This window comes from Trifolium pratense, linkage group LG2 (assembly GCF_020283565.1).
Source record: "Trifolium pratense cultivar HEN17-A07 linkage group LG2, ARS_RC_1.1, whole genome shotgun sequence".
NCBI classification, from domain to species: Eukaryota; Viridiplantae; Streptophyta; class Magnoliopsida; order Fabales; family Fabaceae; genus Trifolium; species Trifolium pratense.
In genome coordinates, this window is record NC_060060.1 from 20186407 (window position 1) to 20200800 (window position 14394).

The window sequence follows — 14394 nt, forward strand, 5'->3', positions numbered from 1 at the left end:
ATAGGTCCCTTAAAGAAAAAAAGTCCGAATAGGTCCCTTAAAAACATCTCCGTTAATCAGTTTGGTCCTATTTAAACCTCTTTTTAGGGACCAAACTGATTAACGGAGATGTCTTTAAGGGACCTATTCGGACTTTTTTTTCTTTAAGGGACCTATTTGGACCTTTTTTTCTTTAAGGGACCAATCTGAAACCAAAAATGTCTTTAAGGGACCATTGTCTTTAAGGGACCATTTTACTAATTAAGCCTTTTTTTTTTCTATAAACAATAACCAATAAAAATTGTTTTTACATATACTCATGCAACTATTTTCAAGAAAAATACAAAGGAACATATTTCAATTTTTTTTAATTGAAATTATTATGTTTTGATTTTTCTTAATAAACTAGTATGTTAGCCCGTGCCAGCACGATATTATTTTCTTTTTAAATATTATTTATATAATTATTATAAGTTTTACATGATATAAGTTTAACGATGTTACAGGATAGAGCGAGAGGAAAACTATTATTTCGCTTCCCGTTTTACACTATTAGGAGATAAATTATTTCTCTTATCTTCATCCCAAGACTATATAGTGACCTTATAAATATAAAATAATTATAAACTCGATTCTCAAATAAAAATTTAATTATACAATGATCATTTTTAATAGTGGAGTATGAAGTGCTCTATATTTTTCATTCTACACTAGTTAGAGATTCTCTCTCTATCTCTCTCACTCTGTAATTTCCATTTTTTCTTATAATATTTATTTTCTTGTGTTTTTTTCCCTTCATTTGAAGGTTGTCTATTTCATTTTCATTTTATATTATTTTGAATGTTGTATATATTTTTCTTTCAATTGTTTATGAAATTGATTTTATTTAATTTAACTGAGTATATGAAAATACGATATATATGTTTAAAGATGTTACAGAGACATAGTGGAGTGGAAAATGGAAGTACTCCCCCATTCTTGATTCCTTGTTCTTCGTTCAACAAAACTAAGAGATTCTCTCTCTTTCTCTCTTTCTTTCTCTCTCTCTCTCTCTCTCTCTCTCTCTCTCTCATCTCTATCTCTCGAGACTCTTTAGGGACTCCGTCAATAAAAAATAATTGTAAATTTTTTACTATTTTTCAAATGAATATTAACATACTTTGATCGTTGTACCACAAAGCAATCTTCACGTGTGAACGTCAATTGAAAAATATATGTATGGATCAACCCCCGCAATTGATATTTAAATTTTAATTAGTCAATATGTATTTTTAAGAGTAGAATGGAAAAAGCTCATCGTTTTCTATTTTACACCACTGAGACTCTCTCTATATTTATCCCTCTTCCGTCTCCGTTATATGACTATATAGTTGCTCTATGAACAAAAAATAGTTGTTAATTTAGTTTTTTTAAAAAATAGTTGTTAATTCTTCATTATTTTTTAATGAATATCAATAGAATTCTAATGTTTAATTCTCACTATCAACTACAGACACTTTTCATCATGGAGATCATTTTTCGTAGAACATGGAACATATATCCAACCATGGAGCTCGTTTTCCTAAATGAATAATTTTTTTTCTTTAAACTAAATAAAATGTACTTACGTAGAATATATAACTTTATATAAGCCTAATTGTTAATATAACATATTACATAACTTATATATATTCAATTAATTTAGTTGTATATATTCAACCATCCAAATAAGTGGAAAACAAAGTGAGCCACATAAGTTTGTTTTTTTTAATGATGGGTTAGATAAGATTAAATTGAACGCCCGGTAAGCAAACTCTTTAATTGAATGCCAACGAAGTGAGGCTTTAAAATTTATTTCGGCCCAAATAACTGATATATATATATATATATATATATATATATATATATATATATATATATATATATATATATATATATATATAACTACTTTCCTCTCCAGGGTTTCCGTTTTTCATTCATTCATTCACTAGAACATCGACCCGTGCGGTGCACGGGTCTGATTAGTTGTCAGATATATATAATGATTAAATAAGATATGATAATTCCGATAATGTAAAGTATATGAAAAAAGTTTAGTAACATTAAACGATAGTTCAACAATAATTTTGGATAAATATTCATACAAAGAAAATTATGTTATATTACGGAAGACTTTCTTATAGACCACATTCGAATTCTTAGTCGTATCTTCACCGTTATATCATCGATGATCAATATTTTTAATCTTTTTCAATAAGTAACTCTTGAAATTGCAACATACAATTGACCATGTGAAAACACTGGCGACCGAAGATATATCCCAACATGCTTTAAAGATTGTCCCTAACTCTTATTAATAGTCATCGCAAAAGAAATAATTATAGGAAATTGTCTCCGTTGAAATTTAAAAGGAATTCTCACGTGAGATGGTGTTAGTGAAAATCTAGGTATGAAAACTTGATCACCAATATTACTTCCTGAAATATTTATTCCTTCAAAAGCACGTTTTCCCAATCTCGTAATAATAAGTCTTGTTCCATTGCATAATCCTAATTTTTGTTTCAAATTCCTTAATACCATAACTGGAACTCCAACTTTAAGTCTCAACTTGAGATTTGGAAGTCCCGACGTAGAAATCGTGTTCAAAAATTCGGGAGTATGAACATCATCCATTGTTTGACCGTCTACATTTTGTGCGAGTGAAGTATCATAACTCAAATATGTTTTTTCTTCACCAGGGATAAAATCCAACATATAATCATTTATTGTGTCGACTATTGAATTTTTAGGAGCTAGTATAGCTCTATTTTGGAAATACGTTACATCGTTCATTTTTTGTAAAAGTTTGGGATATGTACTTTCAACGATAGAAGCAAGAGGATCACCTGAATTTGGAATCAATAAATCTGATGGAATGTCGAGTTCTAAATCATCGTCGTTGTCATCTCCAATTTCTCCATCGCCAACACCCAAAACCCATTCAGAAAACAATCTTCTTTGTTCAACGTCTGCACTCGAAGCACCACCAAGAAGCCTCATGTTTTTACTAAATGTTAAAACTTCACAAAAATTCCAAAGAACCGAAGAATTAATAGTAGCATGAATAACTTTTGACCTTGTACCTTTGGGTATTACTAGTATAATTTGTCTAAAATCTCCACCAAAAACAACTTTTCCATCAAAGGGAATGTGTTTATTTTTTCATCAACAGACTTGAGAATATCTTTTAAAGTTCGATCAACAGCTTCGAAATAGTGTTTGTGCATCATTGGTGCTTCTTCTTATATAATGAGCTTTGCTTTTTGTATTAATAGTGTCAAAGGGCTTTTAGGAACTATGGTACATGTTGAAAACTCGTCAATATTTAGAGGAATACAAAACTTTGAATGTGTTGTTCTACCACCAGGTATAAGCAATGCAGCGATCCCACTTGAGGCAACTGTTAAAACTATCTCACCTTTTGAGCGTAATGTGGCTGACATGACCCTCCAGATAAATGTCTTCCCTGTACCGCCATAACCATAAATAAAAAACACACCAGATTTGTTTTCGTTAACTCTTGTCATGATTGTGTCATATACTTTACGTTGCTCTAAAGTCATAGTTGACATCAATCTAACATGTTCCTCAACTAATGATTGTCTGTTATAATTCAATTCGTCGTGTATTAAACTATTTTGTATATCAGGAACTAATGATGTGTTTGCTCTAGGCATTAGAGGATAATCTTTTAAACTCTTCACACAACTACGTAACATCATCTCAATATCTGCTAGTGCATATTGTATTGTTGTTTCCGTGGTTCAAAATCGTTAAAAATAATTTTCAGCCACCGAAGAGATTACTGGATTGAGTCGCGGGTCGATACGCTCTCTTTAAGACGTTTCGCGGCACTGCCCAAAATTGTGCAAGGCAGACGATCAACCACGAAGTCCCCAGGATAAAACAGTCCAGTTCTACTGATACCGATAAATACTGCACTGTAGATATCGGGCAAGAATTACACCCTCAATTATGATACTTAAACCAGTACGCTATGATTTTAAGTTCATTCTAATATGGTGCTATGACCATTCTAATATGGTATTGAGACCATTCTTATATGGTAACTAAGACCATTCAAAACATAGGGAATATGGTTCTATGACCATTCTTAAATTTGAAGGAACTGTGATACTAGAATCACTTTTAAAACATAATGATAATAATACTAATACTAAGTACTGGTATTATCGCTTAGTGTCATAAATTAACAGCAACCTTGTGATTTGATACAATCATAACATAAATATATATCTGGCTACTGCATATACTGCCTTTGTTATAAAATAGATGTATATGATTAGAATATAGCATAGACTAAGTCTATTTCCTTACTTGTTGATAAGAAAATAAAACAATTTAATCTCTTAGCATCAATAGTCACAGTGCACGGATTATATATGAACCGTAAACAATTAATATATTATATACAACATGTATAATAATATCAAAAGATTGTTTCAATTACCTCTTAGCAAGCATCCACAAAATTAATAATTGCAGAATGAACCATATAGTAGTTGCAAAAGGAGAAGAGTGGAAGTTGTGAAAATTCAAGAGAAACTTTTTGCTATTGGAACACAAAACATATCATTCACATATCATCCATTGGATTGCTTACTCCCACACTACCGAAAGTTGGTTCCTGCTATACTATGCTGCTACTATTGACAGTTACAAAGATTTGTGGAGTAAGTGTTTGCTATGTGTATCCAAAAACAATGGAGCGATGATACTATCACTAGTTTTCTAAACCATATTTTTTTCTGGCGGCACCTGAGGTGTAGGGTACTTCCTTAAGAGACTTATTTTTATATCAAGAGAATATAACATGTGCTTCTAATACCAACTTATTTCCTATAAAAAATGAGATGATGTTGATGACTCAAAAATCAGTGAGGTGGTCGTGAAAATAGGAAAATATGTTGTGACCTTTTCTACTGCTCTTCCTATTATCTAGTAACTTAAGTGAGTTTCTGCAACATAGTCTATTTCCATTATTTTTATTCTCAAAATACACACTAGTATATAATACATACTAGTATGCTCTTGTACCCGATTTGGGACTCAAACATTTTATTTTCAATTCACACATAATGTGTTCTTTGTTCCAACATGTATCAATTGATCATCGGTTAATATTAAATTTGCAATGTTAAAATCAAAATAATGAATGTGATTAGTGACATGATTATGGTTGTGTTTGGTTGTATTGCAAAAAAAAAATTTGATTTAGCAGAATTAAATTTGATAATAACTTTCCAAATCACACGTGATAATAACTTTCCAAATCTCACAAGATAATTATTCTCTAAATTTATGATCCGATAGAAAAAAAATTATTGATCAGAAAAAACATAAAAATATTTCGTGATGAATAATATAGTCAATAATAATTTTGATATGATATAATTTTAAAATTGATGGTGCTTATCAAATATTGCACATAATATTAATCACAATTAGTATACTTGTCATAGTGGTTGGAAATATTGTCTTGCATTGAAAGGTTGCATATTTTAATCACAATTGGTAATCGTGATTAAAATATTTCCAACCAGTTTATACGAGTACCATGCAACTACTTCAATCCAAAACGTGGTCAATCAGTTTATACGAGTACCATGTATTATACTTGCATCTAGCAAATGTATTTGAAATCTTTCTACATGTACCACAATTGCTAGGTGTATCTGTCTCGGTGTATCCGTGTCTTGTTATTCTTACTTATATCCTATAATTTTATTTTTTTGGTTTACAAATGAGCTGAGATCGAACCCAGAACCTATAACATACTACCTAAACTCCTCACCACTAGATCAAATCTAGTGACTTTTATATCCTATAATTCTGTCTACGTGTAATATTGTGTGTAATATTCTGGTTTTGAATCATTATCAATGAAGTATTTGTCTTGTGCAATCTATTTCTTTTCAGTGCTGTCAGATGAATTCTAAAGTTATTGGATATGTGTGAAATTGTTGAGCCTTGATAATGGCACAACCTGTTTATCATGGAACTACTCTTATACGAGACTTGTTCCTCGTTTTACTTCTTCTAACTCTGTTCGTTCTACTTTCAAAACTAAGGTGAATTTAATATTCAATTGCTTTTGCTTGTCTTGTTTATTATATAGGGCATTGTTGAGACTCCCTAAGACTTTATTTTTCATCATGGTATGTTTTATATGGACTTATTTGAGACTAGTTTGCTCTGTTTGAGTATGTTTGATGGTAAGATTGGTGTCATTTGGATTAATTGGTCTTTTATTGGTGATTTTTATATTTATTTATGATGATATTTTGCACCTGAAGTTGTGAAGGCTTATGAAGGAACATTGTGAGGATAGTTTGGGTTCAATCAGATTTAGGTGATGCAGTTGCATGTATTACTGCCGGTGGAATTCTTTCATTCTTGGAAGAGATTGGTGAAGGTATCGTTGGTTCAGTTTTGTCATTTTCTTCGTTAACATTTCAGCATTTTAGTTAAAAGCTCACAGCTTTTCATACGTTTATTCAGTCAATGCTGAAAGCCTAATTGTGGTTTTATAAATTATCTATATAGATAGATTCACAGCCTCTTCAGTGGAAGATATGCAAAATCTTCGGAAGCAGTGCAGGTCGTTGATGTTCAATTCGGAATCTCCGTCTCCTTTGAAAATGGTTAGTTTTAGAAGTTTTTTCTAAAACAAGTGAATGTCAAGTCGCCACTAGTAATAATTAATTCATTGAAACGTTTTTTTTATCCATGTACATGCTTTTCACTTGAAAGTAAAATGTTCTTGACATATTTCTCAATTTGGGTTTGGCAATTCTACATGATTTTGCACCGACATTTCAGTTTGAAGGTGTGCTTTGTGCTTGACACATATTTTTTGTCTTACGCCGATACATGTGGTTACATTCAATTTTCCAAAATTGTTATCATTGTCAACGTGTCAGTTTCATGTTTGTTGCTGGTGTCTATACCGATGCTTCATAGATGATAGGAATCAACTTAGTATCTTTGGAAATGAAGAAAAATATGCTGTTAAATTGAATCAAGGCTATTCTATGGTTGAATTACAATGTATAGAAGGAAAACAACGCAGAAAACTATAAAGATCTTAGGCACTTCGAGAAAAGCTTATAATCAACTAACCAAATTCAAGTCTGAACACTACACTCAGTCATCAGATTAACATTCTCTCACTTCTCACTTGTCCACAAGCACAACAGGCAATTCCACTAATGCCGTTATTATTTTAACAATTTATCCACTACTACATTTTTCTTTCTCACGTACACCCTACCATAGCTATCAAAAGATTTGAATAAATCACTGACTATAGTACATTTTTTATTTCTGTATGGGAGTTTGACCAGGCTCAGCAAATATGGGCTTCCTGTGGTAGAATTAGCATTATCTGAAGACAAGGGTGATCAGGTGTATGCTGTCACATGGGCACCAAATATTAGCAGGTAAAATTTGCATAATTTTATATACATTTTCATCACATATATTAGTTTTACTTACTTATAGAGCATTGCATATTCCGCCAATGAAATATTCAGTTATGCACTGCATAGGTTATAATTAAATCTAGCACTGATCTTTTCTTTTGTAGTCAAAGAAATGTGATTTGTTACTTAATAGTATGAAATTCATGTAGACTATATGAGATCGTTGTCGTCACAACACACAAGGGACTTTCAATATGGCACCTATAGGATGTTGAAGCAATTCGTACTTCTCATTGATTACTAACAACAATACAAGCCTTATATAGGCCAAGTCACAATACACAACAAGCACAAGGCACAAGCCAAGCACACAAGCAAGCAGGCCAACATACACGCGCGCGCCATACTTACTCAAGGCCCAAGCAACACAGTCTAAGCTATACACATACACAAAATACTGTAAAACTAATATAATTAGAGGCTCCTAACATAGGATTGAATCCAGATTATAATGGAAGACTTTCAGTCGATAGAGTTGCACTGTTGTCTTGTCATTATGGACGATTCTGACTTTTTTTTAGTTTAGTTCTGCTTTTCATGTTGTCTTCTTTCAAACATCATGAATTGAAGTTTTGTTAAATGCAGTGCAGGTGTGGAAAATGTAGTGGGACACGAGTGGAATGACATTGGCTACTACTGGTGACGATGGAATGGTTCGATTATGGCAATCTAATCTCCACGGCATTTGGCATCATCAAGCTGAATTTGAACCGACTTCCTATCCACATATGGAATAAGTTTATTTTTTTTGTATGTACAAATTTTATGACTTTAATGCATTTTCAGCCCACCCATCTTATTGTTTTCTTATGTAACAATTACTTCAGACATTAATTTAAACCTCTAGATGAGTCTCACATAGGCACAAACAATAGCTTCCTTCTAGTTTTTCTTTTAATGATAATTGCACATAAAAATATAAATTATCATCTACTTCATAGATAATAAAAAAAAAATTCACTATAGAAAAAAAATCTCTTTTTACCTTGTATATATAAATGCTCATGTCGGACTAATGGACTAACTTGATGTACACTTTTATCATTACATATTGACTTTTATAACACCTTAATAATTATTTGGAGTAACGTTTTACAATAAATATAATCATGTAATAAACGAAACTAGTAAAATAATAATCAAATAAAAAACTAATCATACATATCTCCAAATTTAAGGGTTATTAATCTTTGTCGGAGAACGTTTAAGCCACACAAAGTAGTAGATTCTTTTCTCTCAACTGAATTTTTTTTCTATATGCACTAGTAAGGTGAGCTAAAGATAAAAAAAAAAAAAAACTGCATTTCTTAAGGTAATGTCTATTTTGAAGCGGATGGAGCAATTGCTATTAATTCATATGAAATTGTTAAGGTAATGTCTATTTAGAAATATTTTACATATCGATGTCTTATGCAAATTTTCTTGAGCAATGTCTAGCTATTTATTTCGCACATCGATTTGAATAATGTGCAACCAAAAATCAGTACAGTTAGGTACAATCATCATTTAAGAACTGAATAAAATTGTATCCTTCGAATTTTTGAACAATTTTTTTTTGTTTAATATAAAATTTAAAATTTGAATTTGAATTATCTAATCTTAATTGAAAATTTACAAACGCACCAACTAGTATATGAATTCACTAAAACCCGATCCCTAGAAGATACAGTAGAATAGTATGGAAATAGGATCGGGCTTTGGGCTTTAAAATTTATTTCAGCCCAAATAACTGTTATATATATAACTACTTTTCTCTCTAGGGTTCCCGTTTTTCATTCATTCATTCATATATCTCAAGGTTTGCATATTTTTCATTCATCTCTCTCTCTTTTTCTTGCTCGCTCCCTCCCTCCCTCAAGGTATGTACGTATGCATTTTCATTATTGTTCTTTCGTTTTCAATACTTCTAGTTCGAGTTGTTTAATTCATAATCTATCTTTTTCCTTTCAATCTTTTCTCTGATTAATTGTTTAATTCATAATCTTTTCGCTCTAGGGTTTTTATTTGTTGTTTTAGGGTTCACGACTTTCATAATTTCTTCTTTTATTTTTCAATTCAATATATTATGATTATTGTTATTGAATTGGGGATTGTAATCCTTCTTTTCAAATAACAATCCCTCGATATACAATACTGTCACTGTTTGTGAATTTACGTCTCACTCACGTTTCTATAAAACAACTTATTGCACAAGCGCTTATCATAAGCTATTTTTACTTTCAAACACAGAATTAGCTTTGAGTGTTACTGAAACTCTTAGTGTTTTATTATTATTATTATTATTATTATTATTATTATTATTATTATTATTATTATTATTAAATTTGTCTATCTATTTGTTTCCTGTTTTTAACAATATTTTTCTTTCATCTAATTTTACAGCATTAAAATCCTACGAAAAAATTATGGATAATCTTGGTAACATGAGATATTCTAGGGATTACTGCTTGGTTTACCGCTTGTATAATCCTGACTCGTTTATTTCGTCTAGCACCGCAAAGTGTTTCACTGAGCCTACGAAAAAATCATGGGCAAGTTTTTTCTTGTTAATGTGTTAGCAATGCTCTTGATGTTTTTGTTTATTTGTCCATATTTTACTTATTTAATATTTAATATTAATCTCTAAAATCTCTAATCTTGTAGCTTGCCCTTCTGGAAGATCAGCTGGAATCAGACATTCGATTAACTGAACACTTGAAGGAGAGGCTGAAGCTGTTGCAGGAATCTGGTGCTGATCCTGAACATATTGTAAGTTTTTCTGGAAATGTTAACAATGTTTGTGATGGGCTTTTTAGCAATGCTTTTGCTCCAAACATTTTTAGTTTCTTTGTCCATGTTTTAGCTCTTTAATATTATTAATCTCTAAACCCCGCAGGATAGAGTCCACAATGATTTACAGAATATGCTTGCTAGCTTGGAAACTGATAAAGCTGAAATCGAGCTTGAGAAAAAGGACATAGCTGAAGCTCAAAAACATGCAACTAAAGTTTCAAAGCAACAGTTGAAGAGACCAAGGCAGATAGATGAATCTGGAAAGCAGACAACTGAAGTTCCAAAGTATATGGAGAATATACCAATAAGAAAGGAGACAACTGAAGTTCCAAAGTATATGGAGATAATAAACAACACTGAAGTTCCAATGCAGCAGGAGAAGGAACTGAGGCTGGTAATAAACAACACTGAAGTTCCAATGCAGCAGAATAAAGTGTTGGAGGCTTAAGAAGAACGTCATCCAAAACGTGGTCAATCAGTTTATATGAGTACCGTGTATTATACTTGCATCTAGCAAATGTATTTGTAATCTTTCTACGTGTATGTGTCTCGGTGTATCCGTGTCATGTTATTCTTACTTATATCCTATAATTCTGTCGACTTGTAATATTGTGTGTAATATTCTGGTTTTGAATCATTATCAATGAAGTAATTGTGTTGTGCAATCTATTTTTGTTCAGTGCCATCAGATGAATTATAAATTTATTGGATATGTGTGAAATTGCTGAGCCTTCTTGATAATGGCACAACTTGTTACTCGTTTAGTTCATGGTACTCAATTCCTGGGATCCAACTTCTTCTAACTCCGTGCGTTCTACTTTCAAAACTAAGATGAATTTAATATTCAATTGCTTTTGTTTGTCTTGTTTATTATATAGGCATTGTTGAGACTGCCTAAGACTTTATTTTTCATGATGGTATGTTTTATATGGACTTATTTGAGCTTATGTACCTCATCACTTATGAGACTAGTTTGCTCTGTTTGAGTATGTTTGATGGTAAGATTGGTGTCCTTTGGATTAATTGGTCTTTTATTGGTGATTTTTATATTAATTTATGATGATGATATTTTGCACCTGAAGCTGTGAAGGCTTATGAAGGAACATTGTGAGGATAGTTTGGGTTCTATCAGATTTAGGTGATGCAGTTGTATGTATTACTGCCTGTGGAATTCTTTCATTCTTGGAAGAGATTGGTAAGGTATCGTTGGTTCAGTTTTGTCATTTTCTTCGTTAACATTTCAGCATTTCAGTTAAAAGGTCACAACTTTTCATACGTTTATTCAGTCAATGCTGAATGCTTAATTGTGTATTTATAATTTGTCTATATAGATTCACAGCCTCTTCAGACTGAACTCACACTTGACCGAGTTTGAAAATAATATTGGTTAAATTGGATTAGGCTCATCGGATCTTTCACAATAAAAAATGAAAGTGATTTCAAGAACTACAAAATACGGTAGTTGGTGCTTTTATTTAATTTTTTTTGGTATAATATTTAATTTTATTTATTTGTTGATAAAATGATAAATATCACCTAAAACTTATATAGTAAGTCTCAAGTTTAAACTCAAATATATTCAAACTAACGATTGCAATGTTTGGATATACGCGTTTGTGATGAATTTTTCACATTCCAAAGCATTTTTAATGTGGAAATAAGAAGCTTTTTACGTTGATTTCTACCTCAATTTTACAAAACAAACTACTTGTTGGAACAATGAGCACATTATATATGAATTGAAAATAAAATGTTTGAGTCCCACATCGGGTACTAGAGCATACTAGTATGTATTATATACTAGTGTGTATTTTGAGAATAAAAAATAATGAAAGTAGACTTTGTTCTAGAAACTTACTTGAGTTACTAAATAATAGGAAGAGTAGTAGAAAAAGTCAGAACATGTGTTCCTATTTAGGAGCATCAGTTATTTTTTCCTTTCCTATTTAAGTGTTAAAAACCTAATAGAAAAAAGTCTAATGAACAATTGAAAGTGGAGTACGGCTGCATATATTGAACTTCACAAAATAGTTAGTTTTGGGCTGCCGTCCACTATACTCCTATAAGATTGAGATTCATGACTCAGTAAAAGGTGATGTTACATGGTCTAAGTATACATGAAACATTATAAGCTCATGACAACTGAGATAGAGAGATCAACAGAATTGGAATTAGGAGAACGGTGATATACAGAGGCAATGAGAGCACTAAGCTTGTCAACATGAACAACACATCTTTGGTATTCTCTTTGCTTATTTTTTTTACAAATTCAATTGTTTCTATGGTTTAGATTCTACGATACACACTTGTCATCATTATTAGCAATTTGACATTGTTGTAGTAGTAGAAATAATTGTTGTGATCAGTTTGTTTTAATTAACACAAAAACATCGGTTGAAGTGAAAATATTTCACCGTTAACTAGACTTGTTAGAAGTGAGCCATATTAAAGTTAGAATGAATGAATTATTCATATCAATTGATTTTATTATTCGATTATGCAAATTAATTAGAAAAATTTGTATTAGGTTGTGTTCCTAATAGCCTAGAAAATAATCAGAGAATAATATTGAAGTTTATTCTATTTGTTTTGAGATACTAATATTAATTAATATTAGTATTATTATTGTGTTTTAAGAGTGATCCTAATATCACAGTTCCTTTAAATTTAAGAATGGTCATAGCACCATATTCCCTATAATAAGAATGGTCTTCATACCATATTAGAACGGTCAGAGCACCGTATTAGAATGAACTTAAAATCATAGCGCAATGGTTTAAGTATCATATTTGAGGGTGAAATTCTTGCCCGATATCTACCGTGCAGTATTTATCGGTATCAGTAGAGAACTGGGCTGTTTTATCCTAGGCTGTTTTATCCTGGAGACTTCGTGGTTGATTGTCTGTCTTGCACAATTTTGGGTAGTGCCGCGAAACGTCTTAAAGAAAGCGTATTCACCCGCGACTCAGTCCGGTAATCTCTTCGGTGGCTGAAAATTATTTTTAAAGATTTTGAACCTCGGAAACAACACTACTCCTTATGTCCCAAATTATAAGGGGAAAAACTCACATTTTTTGACCCAAATTATAAGGTGAAAACACAAACATTTATCTTTTTCAATTTTTTTTTTACTTATTCTCATGAAATTAAATGCAAACAACATTTAATTTACTCTCTCTTATCTTTTCTATAAACAATAATCAATAAAAATTATTTTTCCATATGTGCAAAGTTTTACGGACTAATTACAGGATTATTTTAGTTTGCTTTAATTTTCCTTTGAAACATTTTTTTTCAAAGAAAATCATGGTTCTTTTTCTTAAAAGGAAAAGAAATTTATGTTGTTTTTCCATAATTGGTTTTGACTTTTGACGGTTGAATTTCCGTACAACAAAAGTGACGTAATGATGAGCTATGATGTGATGCAAAACGGGTGGACTTTCGTCAACTTAGCCCCACACGATAAACTAGCTAAAGCCTAAAGGTATGCAAGAAACAAGCATCTAGTATCTCCGTTCCAATAGTCAACACTTAGGAGTGTGCATAGTTTGGAAACCACACCACACCACACCTAATTGATGATTTTGGTTTTAAATCAAAACCATTTCAATAACAAACCGGTTATTTTTTAAAACTAATTTGGATTTAGTTATTAACCGGATCGAACCAATTTATAATCGGTTTGTAATAAAATTTAAGTTATTCACATGATCCAATTTTAAATAGGTTTTTTACTTAAACTAATTTTTTTTATTAGTTGATTAAAAAAAATAGATTTATTAATTATTTTAAAAACATAATTTTTCATTAATTTTATGATTGAATTGGTTTATAATCAACCCACAAAATATTTTTTTTAAACCCAAATTATTTTTTACTTAGCCGAAAACTTATTTTTTATATTGTTTTAAAAATATTTTTTATTATTTAAAAAAAGAGTAATTTTTAAAATTAAAAAATCTGATTTTTAAATACAAAAAAAAACTAATAAATAGGAAAAAAATTAAAATACTAAATTTTTGAAAAACTAAAAACATTAAAAACTGATTTTTTAATTATTTTAAAAAAAACTGAATTTTTTAATTATTTTTAAAAATTAAAAACATTAAAAACTGATTTT

The 14394-nt window shown here is 30.8% G+C and overlaps 1 protein-coding gene across 2 annotated transcripts; it reads left to right on the forward strand.

Annotated features, from left to right (window-relative positions):
- Positions 1 to 9892: 9892 nt before the first annotated feature.
- Positions 9893 to 10939, forward strand: LOC123906892. Of its 2 annotated transcripts, XM_045956909.1 has the most exons (4): positions 9893 to 10033; positions 10146 to 10250; positions 10378 to 10559; positions 10644 to 10939. In XM_045956909.1, the coding sequence occupies exons 1-4, from the start codon at positions 9908 to 9910 to the stop codon at positions 10720 to 10722; spliced, it is 492 nt and encodes a 163-aa protein (XP_045812865.1). In that variant the 5' UTR covers positions 9893 to 9907; the 3' UTR covers positions 10723 to 10939. The 2 variants fall into 2 exon arrangements, with proteins under 2 accessions (XP_045812865.1, XP_045812864.1); XM_045956908.1 differs by having other exon boundaries at positions 10378 to 10939.
- Positions 10940 to 14394: the final 3455 nt, after the last annotated feature.

What these genes read in the sequence shown, in the direction of transcription:
- LOC123906892 (XM_045956908.1), top strand. Translation starts at nt 9,908, where the DNA reads ATGGATAATCTTGGTAACATGAGATATTCTAGGGATTACTGCTTGGTT. An exon ending in AGCCTACGAAAAAATCATGG is followed by an intron (nt 10,034 to 10,145) that starts GCAAGTTTTTTC and finishes CTAATCTTGTAG; the next exon opens with CTTGCCCTTCTGGAAGATCA. An exon ending in GTGCTGATCCTGAACATATT is followed by an intron (nt 10,251 to 10,377) that starts GTAAGTTTTTCT and finishes TAAACCCCGCAG; the next exon opens with GATAGAGTCCACAATGATTT.